This window comes from Thunnus maccoyii, chromosome 9 (assembly GCF_910596095.1).
Source record: "Thunnus maccoyii chromosome 9, fThuMac1.1, whole genome shotgun sequence".
Classification (NCBI taxonomy): Eukaryota; Metazoa; Chordata; class Actinopteri; order Scombriformes; family Scombridae; genus Thunnus; species Thunnus maccoyii.
The window spans coordinates 33,143,993-33,158,509 of record NC_056541.1 but is presented as its reverse complement, the minus strand read 5'-3'; the positions used below and the strand labels follow the sequence as shown (position 1 = coordinate 33,158,509).

General features: G+C 39.6%; 1 protein-coding gene across 4 annotated transcripts in view; it reads left to right on the top strand.

Moving 5' to 3' along the window:
- Positions 1-1,114: 1,114 nt before the first annotated feature.
- LOC121903591 (nuclear receptor subfamily 6 group A member 1-A-like) overlaps positions 1,115-14,517 on the top strand; it is an 88,599-nt gene continuing 75,196 nt past the window's right edge. For all 4 annotated transcript variants that reach the window (XM_042420749.1, XM_042420747.1, XM_042420746.1 and 1 more), the window contains exon 1: positions 1,115-1,579. In XM_042420749.1, the coding sequence (XP_042276683.1) occupies positions 1,513-1,579 (67 nt within the window). In that variant the 5' untranslated portion in view covers positions 1,115-1,512. The remainder of the gene's footprint in view (positions 1,580-14,517) is intronic.

Sequence of the window (14,517 nt, the reverse complement as noted above, 5' to 3'; positions counted from 1 at the left end):
GTCTTTGTAGACTTTGCAAAGGGAGACTGACAATGGAACAAAAGTTTGGGAATTACTTTTGTGCAGGCCGTGGTGATTTGTAAAAACAGTGTATATGCATTTTACAGTCTGACACAGTTCAGTCAGGATATTCTGAGACATTTTAGAAAAACCCAAATCCCCATATAACATTAAAACAAATGCTGCTAAAAACAGCAGGTTCAACAGTCAAACTTCAGCTGATACACTGGAGACAACAGCACAGATAATCAGGATCATTCATCTTCAACATCTATTTTTCTCTCTGTTAAACTCAGTCATGTACTCAGACATGACCTGCAGTATTTGTTGTCATGTTGTGTCAAACTGAGAAACAGCCGCGTTTAAACTAGTAGTCTATTAAGAAATGTTTTATTGTCGAACATGAGTGGTGGCCTCAGGCTAACAGAATGAAAACCTGATGAATGATTCACACGGTGTTACAGTGTGAGCACCAGAGGGCACTACACACTGTCACCTCTTCCTCACTGAAACATATTTCTTCATATACGAAGGAAACATGCTGCTAGTTTTCAGCTTCTCTCAATAAAACCAAACCTGCTGTTCAGATTCAGAGCGGAGGCCGGGGCAGGGTACGAGAGACTCCATGTCCCATAATGCCTGCAGCATAAAGTCCGTCCGTTGCGTAATCTCTGTTGTGTGTTTGTGCTGCCTTCAGGGTATGTGGGAGCAAGCAAACTTTATATGAAGTTAAAGAATTATGATTGGAAACTAATTTATGCTAACCGATAGTTTAGATTGAACATATGTATTATATAGGCTACAATATTTTATCCATTATTGTATGTTCAATGTTCTTTTCTTCTATTTTCTTTCAAAGTTCAGGAAGTGTGAGTCAAGTTCTCCTGTGTTCATTAAGTGAACAACAAGTTCACACAACCGGTTTCCAGGTAACAAAAGACAGGTTTTTGGATCACAGCCGGTAATGTAGCTAGCCCCTCCTGTACTATGTCTACGTCTTCTCAACAACAAAACAGCTTTGGCTCTGGTTTTTATGGGGGTTATTTTGATCTGCATTTCACATCCTTTAGGAAACTTTAAATTGTGGGCCAGCCTTAATTAAAAAAAAAGTTCCAATAAAGCCAAAGTCTTTTTCATTGTATGCTAATTGTTTGACCATCACATGTCAGCCTAGATGTGTAAATGCAGATTAAAGCTTCACCATAACATCTGAGGCCTAATTTAATTATTTCTGTGAGAAGCCGCAATCTTCCAACTTCCCCACGGGCCCTGAACGCATCATCTTTGGGGGTGTGGATCCAATTATTCCCCGCTGGCTTGGAGGCAGCAGTGAGCCAGCCAGGCTGAGGACAGGGGCAAAGCAGCGCCAGCTCGATTCACTTCATCCTGCACGATCATCATCATCATCATCATCATCACCATCATCATCATCACCATCACCATCACTGTGCGGGCTTTTCGTGGCGGTGAGAGGCGACGTCGGGCAAACTCGGGATCAGCCCATGCAGGAGGATGGAGATAGAGAAGAGGACGAATGGGTTCGACTACCCGGAGAGAAACAACGCCAAGTCCGTCAACGGTAAGCAAACACATCCCGGAGCAGGGTCCTGTATGTGCACATACATCATCCACTGTACACACACACACACACACACACTGCTGGCTCACACCTTTCTCACCTCTTACCATGACACTGTGGCTGCATTATTTTTTCATTTGCCCCCCATCAGTGCACTCATGCCTTTCACCGCCGCTGCAATCAATTCTCAAAGACACCTCTGCAAACTGCACCTGATAGTGCGATGGAAATGACAAGAGAAAGAGTGTGAAGCCCGCATTTATTGTCATCTGTAACTGCTAAAATGAAGTTAAGGCCTCTAAATGTTAAATGTATATTAACACGTGGAGTGTGATGAGTTGCAGCTCCAACAGAGACTGAATTTTGGTCTGAAAATGTAGTTGATTTGGTTTGTTTCTTTGTTTTGCATCAGTGGGAATGATTGAACTGTGTGTGTGTGTGTGTGTGTGTGTGTGTGTGTGTGTGTGTGTGTGATAGCTGGAGTTGGGCTCGCTGGGAACAGAGGTCGGAATGTTTTTATTTGGAGGTGGTCAGTCAGGCTCGGGGAGATCGTAAAAGGTGAACTTTTGAACTTGGAGAACGCCCTGGAGCCATTATAGTCCCCAAAATCCGGTGTTGCATGCGCCTCACAGGATGGTTAAAGATGGAAAGAAAAAGCGCTGATAAGACAAGACGCTTTACTTCAATTCCAGGTTGCTTTATTTTATTATTTTATATCAATTTACAGCCTGATGTTGAGACTTCTATGGAGATAAAATAATGTGTTCCCCACAGCTCACTTCTCATTCGGTTTGCTTTCAATTTATTATTTCCTTAGAAGTTCCATATTGATCAATTCCAGGCCCAAACTAAGCCCCACAATGCCTTGCAGCAGTGTCTGTCCCAGGCGCCAGTGCCATATCGTGCCCCCATGCGGGTGACTGAAGATTTATTGACATTTCCAAGATTAAAATTCCTCTAACCGTGCCTGCTCCGCGCACACTCACTGTGACTTATGTGGACACTGACATGGACTGGGAGCTCTGGTTTGTGTGTGTTTGTGTCATTTGATTTGTTGAATAGCTGTTGACCAAATGAGCCCAATTATTATAAAGATAGAAGAAAGACTGGAGACCCAATAAAAGTCATTAAAACAGTATAAAAAAAAACCTTCAGTAAATAAATAAATATATATATTTGAGTAAATGATAAAAAATACACACATTGAATACATTGAAAGCTTATTTTGAGTATCAATCAGATCTGAAACTCTATTAATTGATTAGTTAATTAATTTGATCATTTTTCAGCCTCTTGAATGTGAAGATTTGCTGCTTTTCTCTGTTGTTTGTTGAATCTTTTTCAGGACGTCACCTTTAGAAAATGACAACAGCCATTTATTTTTTTACTATTTTGTGACATTTTACAGACAAAACAATTGATCAACCAATTAAAAAAAAAAATTGATGATGAAAGCAGCTCTACTAACGTTAAATTAACAGTATTAAAGATTTCATCGTCTTTATTATCCAAATTTTTTTGCAGCTTTCATGGCAGAATACAAGAAAAAAAAAGCCAAAGGAATCTGAACATGTTTTTAAAATATTTGATCAGGCCAAAGCACGTCATCTTTAACAGAAACAGTGGTTCAGCAGTTAAATCTGACATCTAATAATGTGATGTATAATAATTCTGGCTTTTTAAAGAATGTAGAACTGAAATGATTTGTTTATTCATCAATAAACAATCAAATAATTGGCAACTATTTTGATAAAAAAATTGTTTTAGTAATTTTTTAAGGAAAAAAAAATCCAAACATCCTCCTCTGTCTGGTTAATTGTGAGTTTTGCTGCTCGTCTTTGTTTCATGTGACAGTAAACTGAACACTTTTAGATTCTGAACAAAACAAGAACACTGAAGACGTCGACTTGAGCTCTTTAAAAATGTGTCATTTGCATTCTTCACTTCTTTCCTGACGTTTTATAGGCCGATATGTTAATCATGAAAATAATCTTCAGATGCATTGATGAGGGATATAATTGTTAGTTGCCACTTTAGGAGAAAGACAGATGTTGCAGATGTTAAAGTCCAGCTGGTTAACCCATCACTGACTGGTTTAAACCTCTCTATCACCCTCCTTCCACTGTCTGCTCAGGCCTCTCCACATAACCACATTTTAAGAACAAACTCAATTTCCATTGATCTCTGAATTGACCAGGAATTTAGCTTCTCCCCCCCCGTCCCTCCCGCTCTCTGCTCAATGAAGTATGCTTGTTTTAATGTAATTGAACTCACTGGAAGAGGAAGGAGCAGAAAGCAGGAGGAGGACAGGTTGGGTGGAGGGGTTAAATGTTTGTGTGGATCCGTGTTTGGGCCTCAGGGGGGGGGGGGGGGGGGGGGGGGGGGGGGTTTGCAGGCTGGCACGGCGGGGCAGACGTGGTGAAAGAAAGTGCTTTGTCAGCCCCCTCAGCTCAGGGTCCGGGGGTAAAGAAGGCGGCTGCAGGATCTGTCCTGTCCCTCGGGGCAGGGTGAAGGGGACGGCTGGCAGTGGGTGGGGCAGGGGCAGGATGCAAAAACCCCCCGCCGTGACGCTTGAATGATGAGCCAGGAGGAGTACAGTAGAGGAGGAGGGGCCGCCGCTGGGTGAAGGAGGAGGGGGTCGCTTCGGGGGTGGGGGCCACGCAGGCAGATGTGATCCATCATGTTGTGTTTTCCTCTTCTTTTTAACTTGACTCCCTCTGCTATCAGTAGATCTGTGTCAACACCAGGACACACACACACACACACACACACACACACACACACACACACACGCCAAAGTGGATCTCTAAAGTCACCATTTTTATTAAAGTCTAATCATTGATCCTGTATTTATTAGGAAGGATCAGACTGTCAGTGAGGTTTCTGTTATCCAGTAAAGAGAAAAATATGAACTCAAACAGGCCTGAAATCACAGCAGGAAGCAGTTTGTACAGTTAAAACAAATTCTCTGAATGTTTGTATGTAGAGTTAATAGCTATAAGAATATATTTCTGTGCTGAAATAAGATCATTCTTTCATTTCCACAATTTAAAAAGTCTGATTCTGAGTTTACCCTCATAGAAATGAATTTTAACAGCGTTTTTTCCTCTCAAATTTGATTGCTGTTAAGATTGACTGGAGGTTGTGAAAATGCAGTTTTCTAGCAGGTTTGTTTAAATTTATGTCCTGAAATGGAAATAAATCCAGCACAGCTTATTTTATTTGTCTCACATCCTCGATCTGCTCTGTGAAAAGCTGCTTCTGATTGGTCACGTTTTAAAATGTGTCTAAAAGTAATTCAGCTCCAATTTTCCAAAGCAGGTTGATGAAGAAACAGGGAGAATCAGTAGTGATACTGTATGTCCTCCTTTTCTTTAAAAAACAGGAAACTGTAGGAAATGATCTAAATGTTTAACTCGTTTCAAATGTATTTTTTAAGTTGAAATCAAAGCTTTGAAATGAGAGAAAAATCTCCCACCTGTTCCAAGATCATTTTACAACCGTTCCAGTTAATTCTTCATCTGGTTAATTAGCATTTCAAACAAACACACTCCTCAGCAGATGGTTTTTACCAGCTTAAAGACTCGATGAGTGTGAGGGGATTTTAAAGATGTAGATGCTGGAAATCAGAGAAAAACTCGAGTTGATCATCTTTATCGATAATAATAATAATTTATCTGATCATCTAGGTTTATTATAATAAAGCAAAGACAAGATGACTCACTCTTTTGTTTTTCTTGCCTTTTTCAGAACAAATTCAGAATTTTGATTTGGTCTTTTTTTTTTTTAATTGAGGGAATTTGATTTGATTGATTGTTCTTGATTTCAGTCTTTAAGTTAAAATAAATTAATTAAAACAAATCAGCAAATCAGAAAAAATGAAACAAACAAACACAAAATAATGAATAATGAAATATTTTCTAAAACACTAATTTTAAACACTAATTAGACTATTTGTCGATGTATGAATTCTACCAGTAATTATGAACAGAGTGAATTATTGAATCATTCTGTCAGTTTAGTCCTGCATACATGAATTAAACATCATTTTACTTCCATATCTAAGTGTTCTGACATTACACAAGTAAACAGTCTGTAAACCACAGTTAGAGGACAACATGATCTTTCCATTTAATTACTTTTCTTCATCTTCTTCATCTTCACGGGAGAACAAATAGACCGATGTGGGTTTTAGGAGGAAGAAAGGAAGCATTGAAAGGGAAAAAGAATCTAATCTAGCTCTGAATGGAGAAGATGTTGTGTGAGGAACGAGCTCAGTGTTGCTGAGGAAAAGTCCTCATCTGTCCGAGAGGTCTGGAGGCTCAGCGTCCTTCATCCTGATGCTGCCGTTTCCAGGCAACACACATTTTTGCGGTCAGGATAACGAGGGTCAGATGGTGATGCAACAGAGACGACAAAACAGCAGCAAACGCTCACACACACACACACACACACGACACAACACAGACTGTTGTCTTATCTTATCACTGTAGTCAGTGCAGCCACATCAACACACAAGGACCCTCTGCAATCACACTTCATGTTAGATTAAAGGTGAGCAGCCACGGCTACTGCACACTGCAAAACATTCAGTCTAGTATTGATTCCTAAAATCTTTTTCTCTTAAAACAAGAGAAACATTTTTTTTCACCTGAATGTGGTTCATTTCCTTCCTGCAGCTGCAGTGACCTGCTTTCATCTGCTGCTGAGGAACAAATCAGATTATCTCTTATTATCCAATTGATTTTTGGTTTGTTTTATGTATATATACACACAACAGGAGGACTGCAACTTGATTATTTTCATCATTGATTATTCTGCTGCATATTTTTTTGATGAATCAATTTTAATGTATAAAAAAAATGTCAAAAAATAGTGATAAAAAGCCCCATAATTTCTTAAAACCCGAGGTGACATCTCATAATAGTTCCAAACCCAAATATATTCAGTCTACACTGATATATGGCAAAATAAAGCAGATTGTTTTCATATTTGAGAAGCTGGAACCAGTAAATATTTGGCACTTATGATTGAAAAATGACAAACTATGAGTCCATTTTGATTTTTTTCCCTGATGAATCGATTCATCGACTAGTCGTTCCTGCTCTAAATGAAGAATCAGAGAAAGAGAAAACAGAGATAGATAAATCATTGATATTTTAAAGCTAAGGCTGCAGCTGCAAAGTCATTTCTTTATTGAATATGCAAACAAATCGGTGTAAAGATGCAAAGACAATGAAGATTTAAGACATAATCAATTGGAAAGTCTTTATTTTAATCTGCATCTGAGTGAATATTTTTTGTTGTTTGAGTTTTGAGTTTGAGAGGGTTTTTTAAATTCTAAATGCAGCCAATAAAACACCAGATGACTTCAAATGAAAGAAATGTAACACTTGAAAGTCCAAACTATGTGATCATCGTTACTTTTCTGTTCAACCTGCTGACGTTAGATTTTTAAAAAATGCTGCAAATACGTAACAACTATATTTCACACTCAGTTTGTCTTGTGTTAAACTGTGATATCTGCCAGTACAAAAATTAATGAAATGACTGTAATATAAACTCTGTATTGAAAACGATAACATAGAAAATTAATGTGACCTGAAAAAAATCATAAACTATTTAAAATTTGAACGAATTAAAAAAAAAAAAAAAAAAAAAAGCCATTCATCTTTTTTGGTGATTTGGTCGATGCAAACAATCATTTCATTAAAAGCATCATGTTTCTATCACTCAGTGTTAAGACGTTGTACATTTTGAACCCGATTTTTCTTTTTTTTTTAATATAATAAAATAATAAAATAATTGTATCTATCACAGTTTTCTTCAAACAACAGTACAAAAGATATTTCATTCATAATGACATAAAACAAAGAAAAGCACAAAATATTCACATTATTTTTTACTTGAAAAGTGACTGTAATATCAATCACTTATCAAAATAGATGCAGTTTCATTTCCTCTCAGTTGATAAATTGACTTGTTTCAGTCCTTTTTTGTTGTTCTACAACAAAACAACAACAAAATGCTGTTTATCAGTGACGGGAGGATGCAGAGAGAGAAATGAATGAACGGATACATTTCAAGGAGGCAGGGTGAGTTAACACTTATCGTTTACTTCTGTAAGTAAAAAACGCTTCTCATTTGAAGTCATGAAATCACTACAACATTTCCATGACTTTAATATACCGCGGCAGCGAGCGCTATGGGAACGGTGACCAGGGTCAGTGGGATGTTGCTCTTGAAGCATTAATGGCCCGGTCTCTGCTGACCTCCTGGTAACCCAGGAAAGTATTTACAACCTCCACTTGATCCATGAGCTACAGGCTGCGATGGCAGTGAGGCTGTGTGCTCTGAGAGATGTTTGGTGGCTTGATCCTGGCACAACCTGAGGCTCTAACAGCTGGTAATGAGCTGCAGGGGAGGACGGGGGAGGAAGCAGCACACTGCCATAAACCATATTTTGAAGGGGAACGTAGTACAGTAAGTTATAGGGAACAGTTGGTACAGTGACGCTGCCGATCTGCAGGCCACGCTTTTGTCAGGCCTCTGTGATATTCAACACGTAGCCAAGCCAGAGGCCATAAACGTCTTCAATTTGAGTTTGAATTTGGGTGGAGGATGAGTTTACAGGCAGCTGTAAAACACTGAACTTGGTATGTAGAGTAGGAATGGCTTTCCTGTGAAACTGTGGCGCTGGAGGATGCAGTTGTCGGGGGGTTATAAAAGAGCAGCTGAGGGCTTCCAGTTCAAAAACGCTATTTCCATTTTAGAGGGGAAAGCAGGGTCTCGTAGCGGTTAGGTGTCACTTACTTGGATATTTGAATTCCAGAAGAAACTCGCTGCAGCTCACGTGTGATTTTTGTCTGAAAAGAAGGTGCCAGTGTTTGGATGTGTTGTTCCCTCCAGGCTCCCGTCCTCGCTGGTCTGCAGATGAAGCTGCTCACCGGGCACCGCAGTCATTTCACAGTCAACAGAAAAGACACACAGAACTGTGCACATTGACTCTTTTAACGGGAATCTGCTAAACAGTTACAGTCCTAATGACCTCAACACAAACACAAACACAAACACTCAGTTATGAGCAAACGCTGCCTGATTGCTCACTTGAGGTCACGTTTTTTAAGTGCAGTGCACTTTAGCTGTGAAAGGACTAAAAGGCGTAGTGTGAGTACCAAGGCTGCATCTTTCTGTTCATGATATATTAAGCTGTTCATATTTTTCTTAATATATTAATTAATTTGATCAGACTGTAAAATGATTTAAGATTTAAAAAATACCAACTTCCAGACTAAAATCACAGTTTTTTAGTGACACTGCAGAAAATGTTGTTTCAAGAGTTGCACTTTGATATTCGTCAGCATGCATTTGGTATTGATTATATAGCATTATTTATATATATATATATATATATATATATATATATATATATATATATATATAATATGTAATTTTATATTCACATTTTTTGTTTTATGATATGTTTTTATACTATGAACCTTTTTAGAAGCAAGTTGCTGCAAACTTGTGTGAAAAAGAAAGAAATTTGGTCCAAATATTTGAATTTTTAATATGACTGTGGCATTCACAAATACACCATGTAGTTATTCGATAGCATATTTCAATGACAGAGAAAGAGGTGAGCTAAAGTTGTAAATTATATGAATACTTTTTGTTTGATGTCTGACCTTTAAAAAGCCCCCACAAAAGTTTAAAAGTTACAAATACATCTAAACTGGTTCCTTGTGTTTAGTTGTCACATTGAAACAAGTGAAACCTGTTTGAAATAAACTCTACAGCTGAAGAGGTCAAGAGTTGCTACCTGCACTTAGATTACTCATTGTTTTCATCCAGAAATACCCACATTTTCTAAAATGAGCAGATCAATTTGAGCTGATTTTCACTCACTGAACTTCTAATGTCAGATACATTATAGTCTGAGCTGTTATTAATAAGAAATGAGATGCAGAAGAATAGGAAACATGGTGACTCCGCAGGCAGATGCCTCAGTTTTTTCTTTTTTTGGTTTGTTTTGTAAGATGATTATTATCAGATGGCTGCCATAGGCCTGAGTTTGCACAGTGCAGTACGCTGGCTGGCTCTGTGAGGTAGTAAAACTCTGACCCCTGGTATGATGAAAGGGAAGTTGCTCCTTTGAGCGTGTCAAGCCGCGGTGACGGAGCCCCCGCCCCTCTGACCACAGCGTGACCCTCAGCCGGGCTGCCCGCCGGGATTAGTGCAGATAAAGACATACATTCATTAGCTTAATATAACATACACTGATGACTGCAGAAAGAAAAAGGCTCTGGGGCTGTAAAAGTGGCCTTCACCCCATTGTTTGATCTTAAAGGATTGTATTTGCATTGTGGCCGGTGCTGTAGCTTAGAATCAAAAGGAGGCTAAACTATAACCTTAAGTGGGAGATCAGTGTAACACAAACCTCACCTATGATTGATTATACTTTCAGAAAAATACAAGTGTATGTTTTATTTTTATTAACTCCTTTAAATCAAATCAAATCACCCCTTAAATTTCCTTTATAGCATTAAATGAGTTAAAAATCCACACTGACAGTATTTTATAAATACTTTGTCTTGTTAAACACTTGCTAGGATCTTTATGAGGCAGGTAGGAAATACCCCAAATGCCTGTTAATATATAATGTTATATGAGCCTTCATCATTAAATTAAACAGAGATATTCTAGAAATGGTTGGTATTACTGCACAGATTCTGCCTAATATCCATGTATGCTGCCTTTTTGATCTTTTTACTCCAACAGGATGATTGTATGTTTACTTGTGGTCGATCGATATCGATGTCATGTCTGTGCATTAAGAGTCAGGATGTGGTTAGCTTAGCTTAGCACAAAGACTGAAAGCAGGGGAAACAGCTTACCTGGCTCTGTGCAAAGTGAAATTAAAAAAACAAAAACAAAATGATGAATTAAAGGTTGCTCTGAAAGCAATAAAAAGAAATGTAAAAACAACAGTTTGTGTTTTCAGAAGGCTTCGCCACCTGGAAGTAAACTTATCACAAAAAGTAAGGAAATTTGTGTTTGGTAGATTATTTCTTTGTTGTAACGATGCTTCTTGGCAATAAATCTTGTACCTTTGGAAAGCCTGTTTATTAATGGTGCCACATTTGTAAGGAACATGCATTTGTGGGATGAGCAGCAGAGCTGAGTATGTGGGTTGCGCCCAAGAAAAATATGCCAAATCTTCTCTGCCAATGCCAAACAGCTTATTCTGCCATTGACTCTTGTTTGGTGTTTGGTGGATTGGATGATTGAAGTTTGAAGAAACAAGACATATTGGCAATTTAACAATCTATTCATTTAATAAACAGGAGCCTCAGTAGCGTGTGGAAGAACCATACACAGCCACAACAGCCTGGCACCTCCTCCTCATGCTGGTCACCAGCCTGGTCACACACTGCTGTGGGATGGCGTCCCATTCTTCAACCAGCATTTGTCAAGTCAGCCAACGTGGTTGTATCGGTCACTCTGGCACGAACAGCACGCCCAAGCTGAGTCAATGGCAGAATAAGCTGTTTGGCATTGGCAGAGAAGATTTGGCATATTTTTCATGGGTGCAACCCACATACTCAGCTCTACTGCTCATCCCACAAATGCATGTTCCTTACAAATGTGGTACCATTAATAAACAGGCTTTCCAACGGTATAAGATTTATTGCCAAGAAGCATTGTTACAACAAAGAAATAATCTACCAAACACAAATTTCCTTACTTTTTGTGCTAAGTTTATTTCTTGATGAACAGCGCCCTAGTTTGTCACTCTGCCCAGTACTTCTGTGCATCAACTGAAGTGGAGTAGAGAATCTACATGTCAAATTGTGAGCTTGAGAGGTGCTGGTCGGTGTTTCTTTTCACTTTGGACAGAGCCAGGCTAGCTGTTTCCCCCTGCTCCCAGTCTTTATGCTAAGCTAACGCATCCTGACTCCAGCTCTGTACTTAATGCACAGACATAAGATTCAAATCTTTCTACTTTTCTCACTCTCTGCAAGAAAGCAAATACTGCTACAGATTTCCATTAGAATAAAATGCTGGAGAAATCTGTTTTGCAAAAGTTGTGCAAAAGTTTTGGTGGTGTGCCCTCTGCTAGTTCCCTCCAGAGGCTAAACAGTGTGACATTGTAGGCGGTCTACTGGTCCTGAAAAAGTATGAAAACATCTGAAATTCTATTGCAAAACTCTACATGAAATTTAAAAAATTGATAATTAATGAAGGGATTTTGTGTCTTAAAGGGGTTCAATTATGCTTTTCCTTATCATATATATAATGTTATAATGTTGGATGTTCATATTAACCATGGCCAACGTGTCAAATAATGAGGTAAACGTAGGTAGCAGTAATCCCTGTGAGCTTCAGACTGCTCTGAACGCTCGGTTTCCAACAACTTTTTCTACTTTCAGCCCGAGATGATGACGGCTCGTGACGGATTTCTTTATATGGTCATCTGCTCATGCAAATTCACTGCTCCACTCTGCTAACATAATGGCATTTTTCCATTGTTTTGGGGGCATCACGCTGAGCTGTGACTCCATTACACAGCAGGGCAAAGTAAAATAAGTAGTTTACCTGTTGGAGGTGTGCTGGTCATCTGCAGCTCTTCATCAAACATCATTATCACTGTGGCTGTTTCTGCTTGTAGTATTCCTCACTTTCTAACTGATCTGCTCAACAAAGAGCTCCAGATATCTCTGTGTGTTGTTGTTTCGACTGGTGTTTAGCGCTGCTAACGAAGCTCTGCTAATTTGGTGCGGAACACGTTTTATTTCCTGTAAATTCTTCACGGTAAAAGTCTCCCGCTGAAAGCTTTTAATTTGAAGCAGTAAAGCAGGAATTGTTGGGTTTTCATCTGCGGTAACTTAACACAACTCTGATACAGCTTCCAGAAAGATGGCCAATCAGAACAGAGTGGGCTCGTCCGGAGGGGGGGCCTTAAAGAGACAGGAGCTAAAACTGCCTGTTAGAGAGAGAGGCTGAACTGAGGGGCTGCATAAAGGGCCAGTATAAGATAAATAAGGAAGTTTTTGAACTGTGAATCATGCAGAGCTGCTCTAGTGGAGTCCAAAAATGAAAATATAGAGCTGGACGTGAGCATAATAGGTCCCCTATGAATTCACTTTTACATATCTTAAAAACGTGTTTCTGTTCAATGAAAATTGTCAGATAAGTTTTTCACTTCATGAAAATAATGTTTTTTACTGGTATTATAAAAGTATAAAGCTTTCTTGCTCCTACAGGTGAAAATGTTCACGCTGTCATTTTCAGGTGGTCAAAGTGTGAGCTCATGAGCGAGACGGAGCGCAGTCTGTGAACTTGAGTGGCGCTGGGAGGCAGTACTGTGGGGCTGTGCGTTTTTTCAGCCAGAAGCAGCGGGGAGGACAGAGTAGACATTGTGCTGCGTTGTGTTACACACCGAGGTCAAGGGTCAGGTGTAGAGGTCAAAGGGATGACCGCGGAGCAGCAGGGACGCTGGAAGTCATTCAGAGTTGGGAGGGCTGAGAGAAAGTCTATATAATGACGTCATATGAAATGCTGCACAACATTCATAATTTTTGTACTAATTTGAATGGCCAACAACATTTTACACTAGTTTTAGAATACATGCTGTATGTCAAAGTGCCATAGTACCATATTCAGCTGTGAGCAGTTCACAGATGGAATGCAGGTTTATTCCTAATCAGAAGATGATTTATTATTGACAACAAGGCATTTGAACTTTATAACACACACACACACACACACACACACACACAGCAACCAAAAACATGAATTATAACTCTGAATTCATTGAAGACGCCACTCCAAAACGTAACTCCACACTCAGAGGTGTCCTCTTGCTCTCATTCGAAGCATGTCGCACCACCAGATCCTGACAGAAACTAATCGTCCAGCAGTACCACCACACCAAGGTTAAAACAATGAACACACAAAGCATCTGAAACTTACAGTGAACTTGTACATAATATAAATATTGTAACCAAGACCAGGATTTTTGCTGTTTGGCTTTGGGGCCATTATTAAATAAATCAGAGGTTGTTTTTTGAGACATGGTGAAGCACGGTAGTGATATCTAACCCACCATTACCAGTCACTAATATCCACGATCCTTCGCACCTAGCTATGTGCTCTGCGCTTGTGCATCAGATACACAGAAAAAAACATTGAATGTTCTAAAATGAAAATATCATAAAAAAAGTAACAAAGAGTGGATTTCAATCAGTTAGCTCTCAAAAAATATGTTTTTTATTGATTTGTTTAGTAAACTCTTTGCCTTACAGCCCCCCCACCAGCAGGGGGAGCTGCAGCTCCCTCAGCACCCCTATTTCCAGCGTCCATGAAGCCAACACTTGAGTTCCTTCACAATCTGTCATTTTGAATATCCACCATGGTGCACTGAGAAGCTCTTAGCTGAAGACACATCGCTAATCAGGGCTGAAACTGTTTGTTATCATCAAGAGGGGGCACATACAAATAGGCTCCAGTATTTGTTTCAGGGTTTACCTGTGGGACCAGGTGTAAGGTGCTGTAGCACCCCTGTCAGATTCAGCGAGCCGTTGGCACCCACTGGAAGCAACACTGACCCCATTAAGGAACAATGAAGCTTTGATAGAGTGATACAGCAGCAGCAGTCCTTCTACGGCCAGGTGGTCGCATAACACTGGAAATGTCTTCCCTCTCCACTTGGTTCTAACCCCATCTGCTCCTTCAAGGCTGTCTGTGGCAAACTGAAACTCTTTACTGTCATGCTTGGGTGTCTCTGCTGGAGGGAGGGGGGGATTGAGTGGTGCCCAAGGGGTAAAGCAGCCCCTCTCTGCTCCGACCTCTCAGCAAGCACAGGATTCACTCTGTTCCACAGCGGAGTGAAAACAATGATGTATCTGTGGCTGCTGCTTCCTCTCATCCATCTT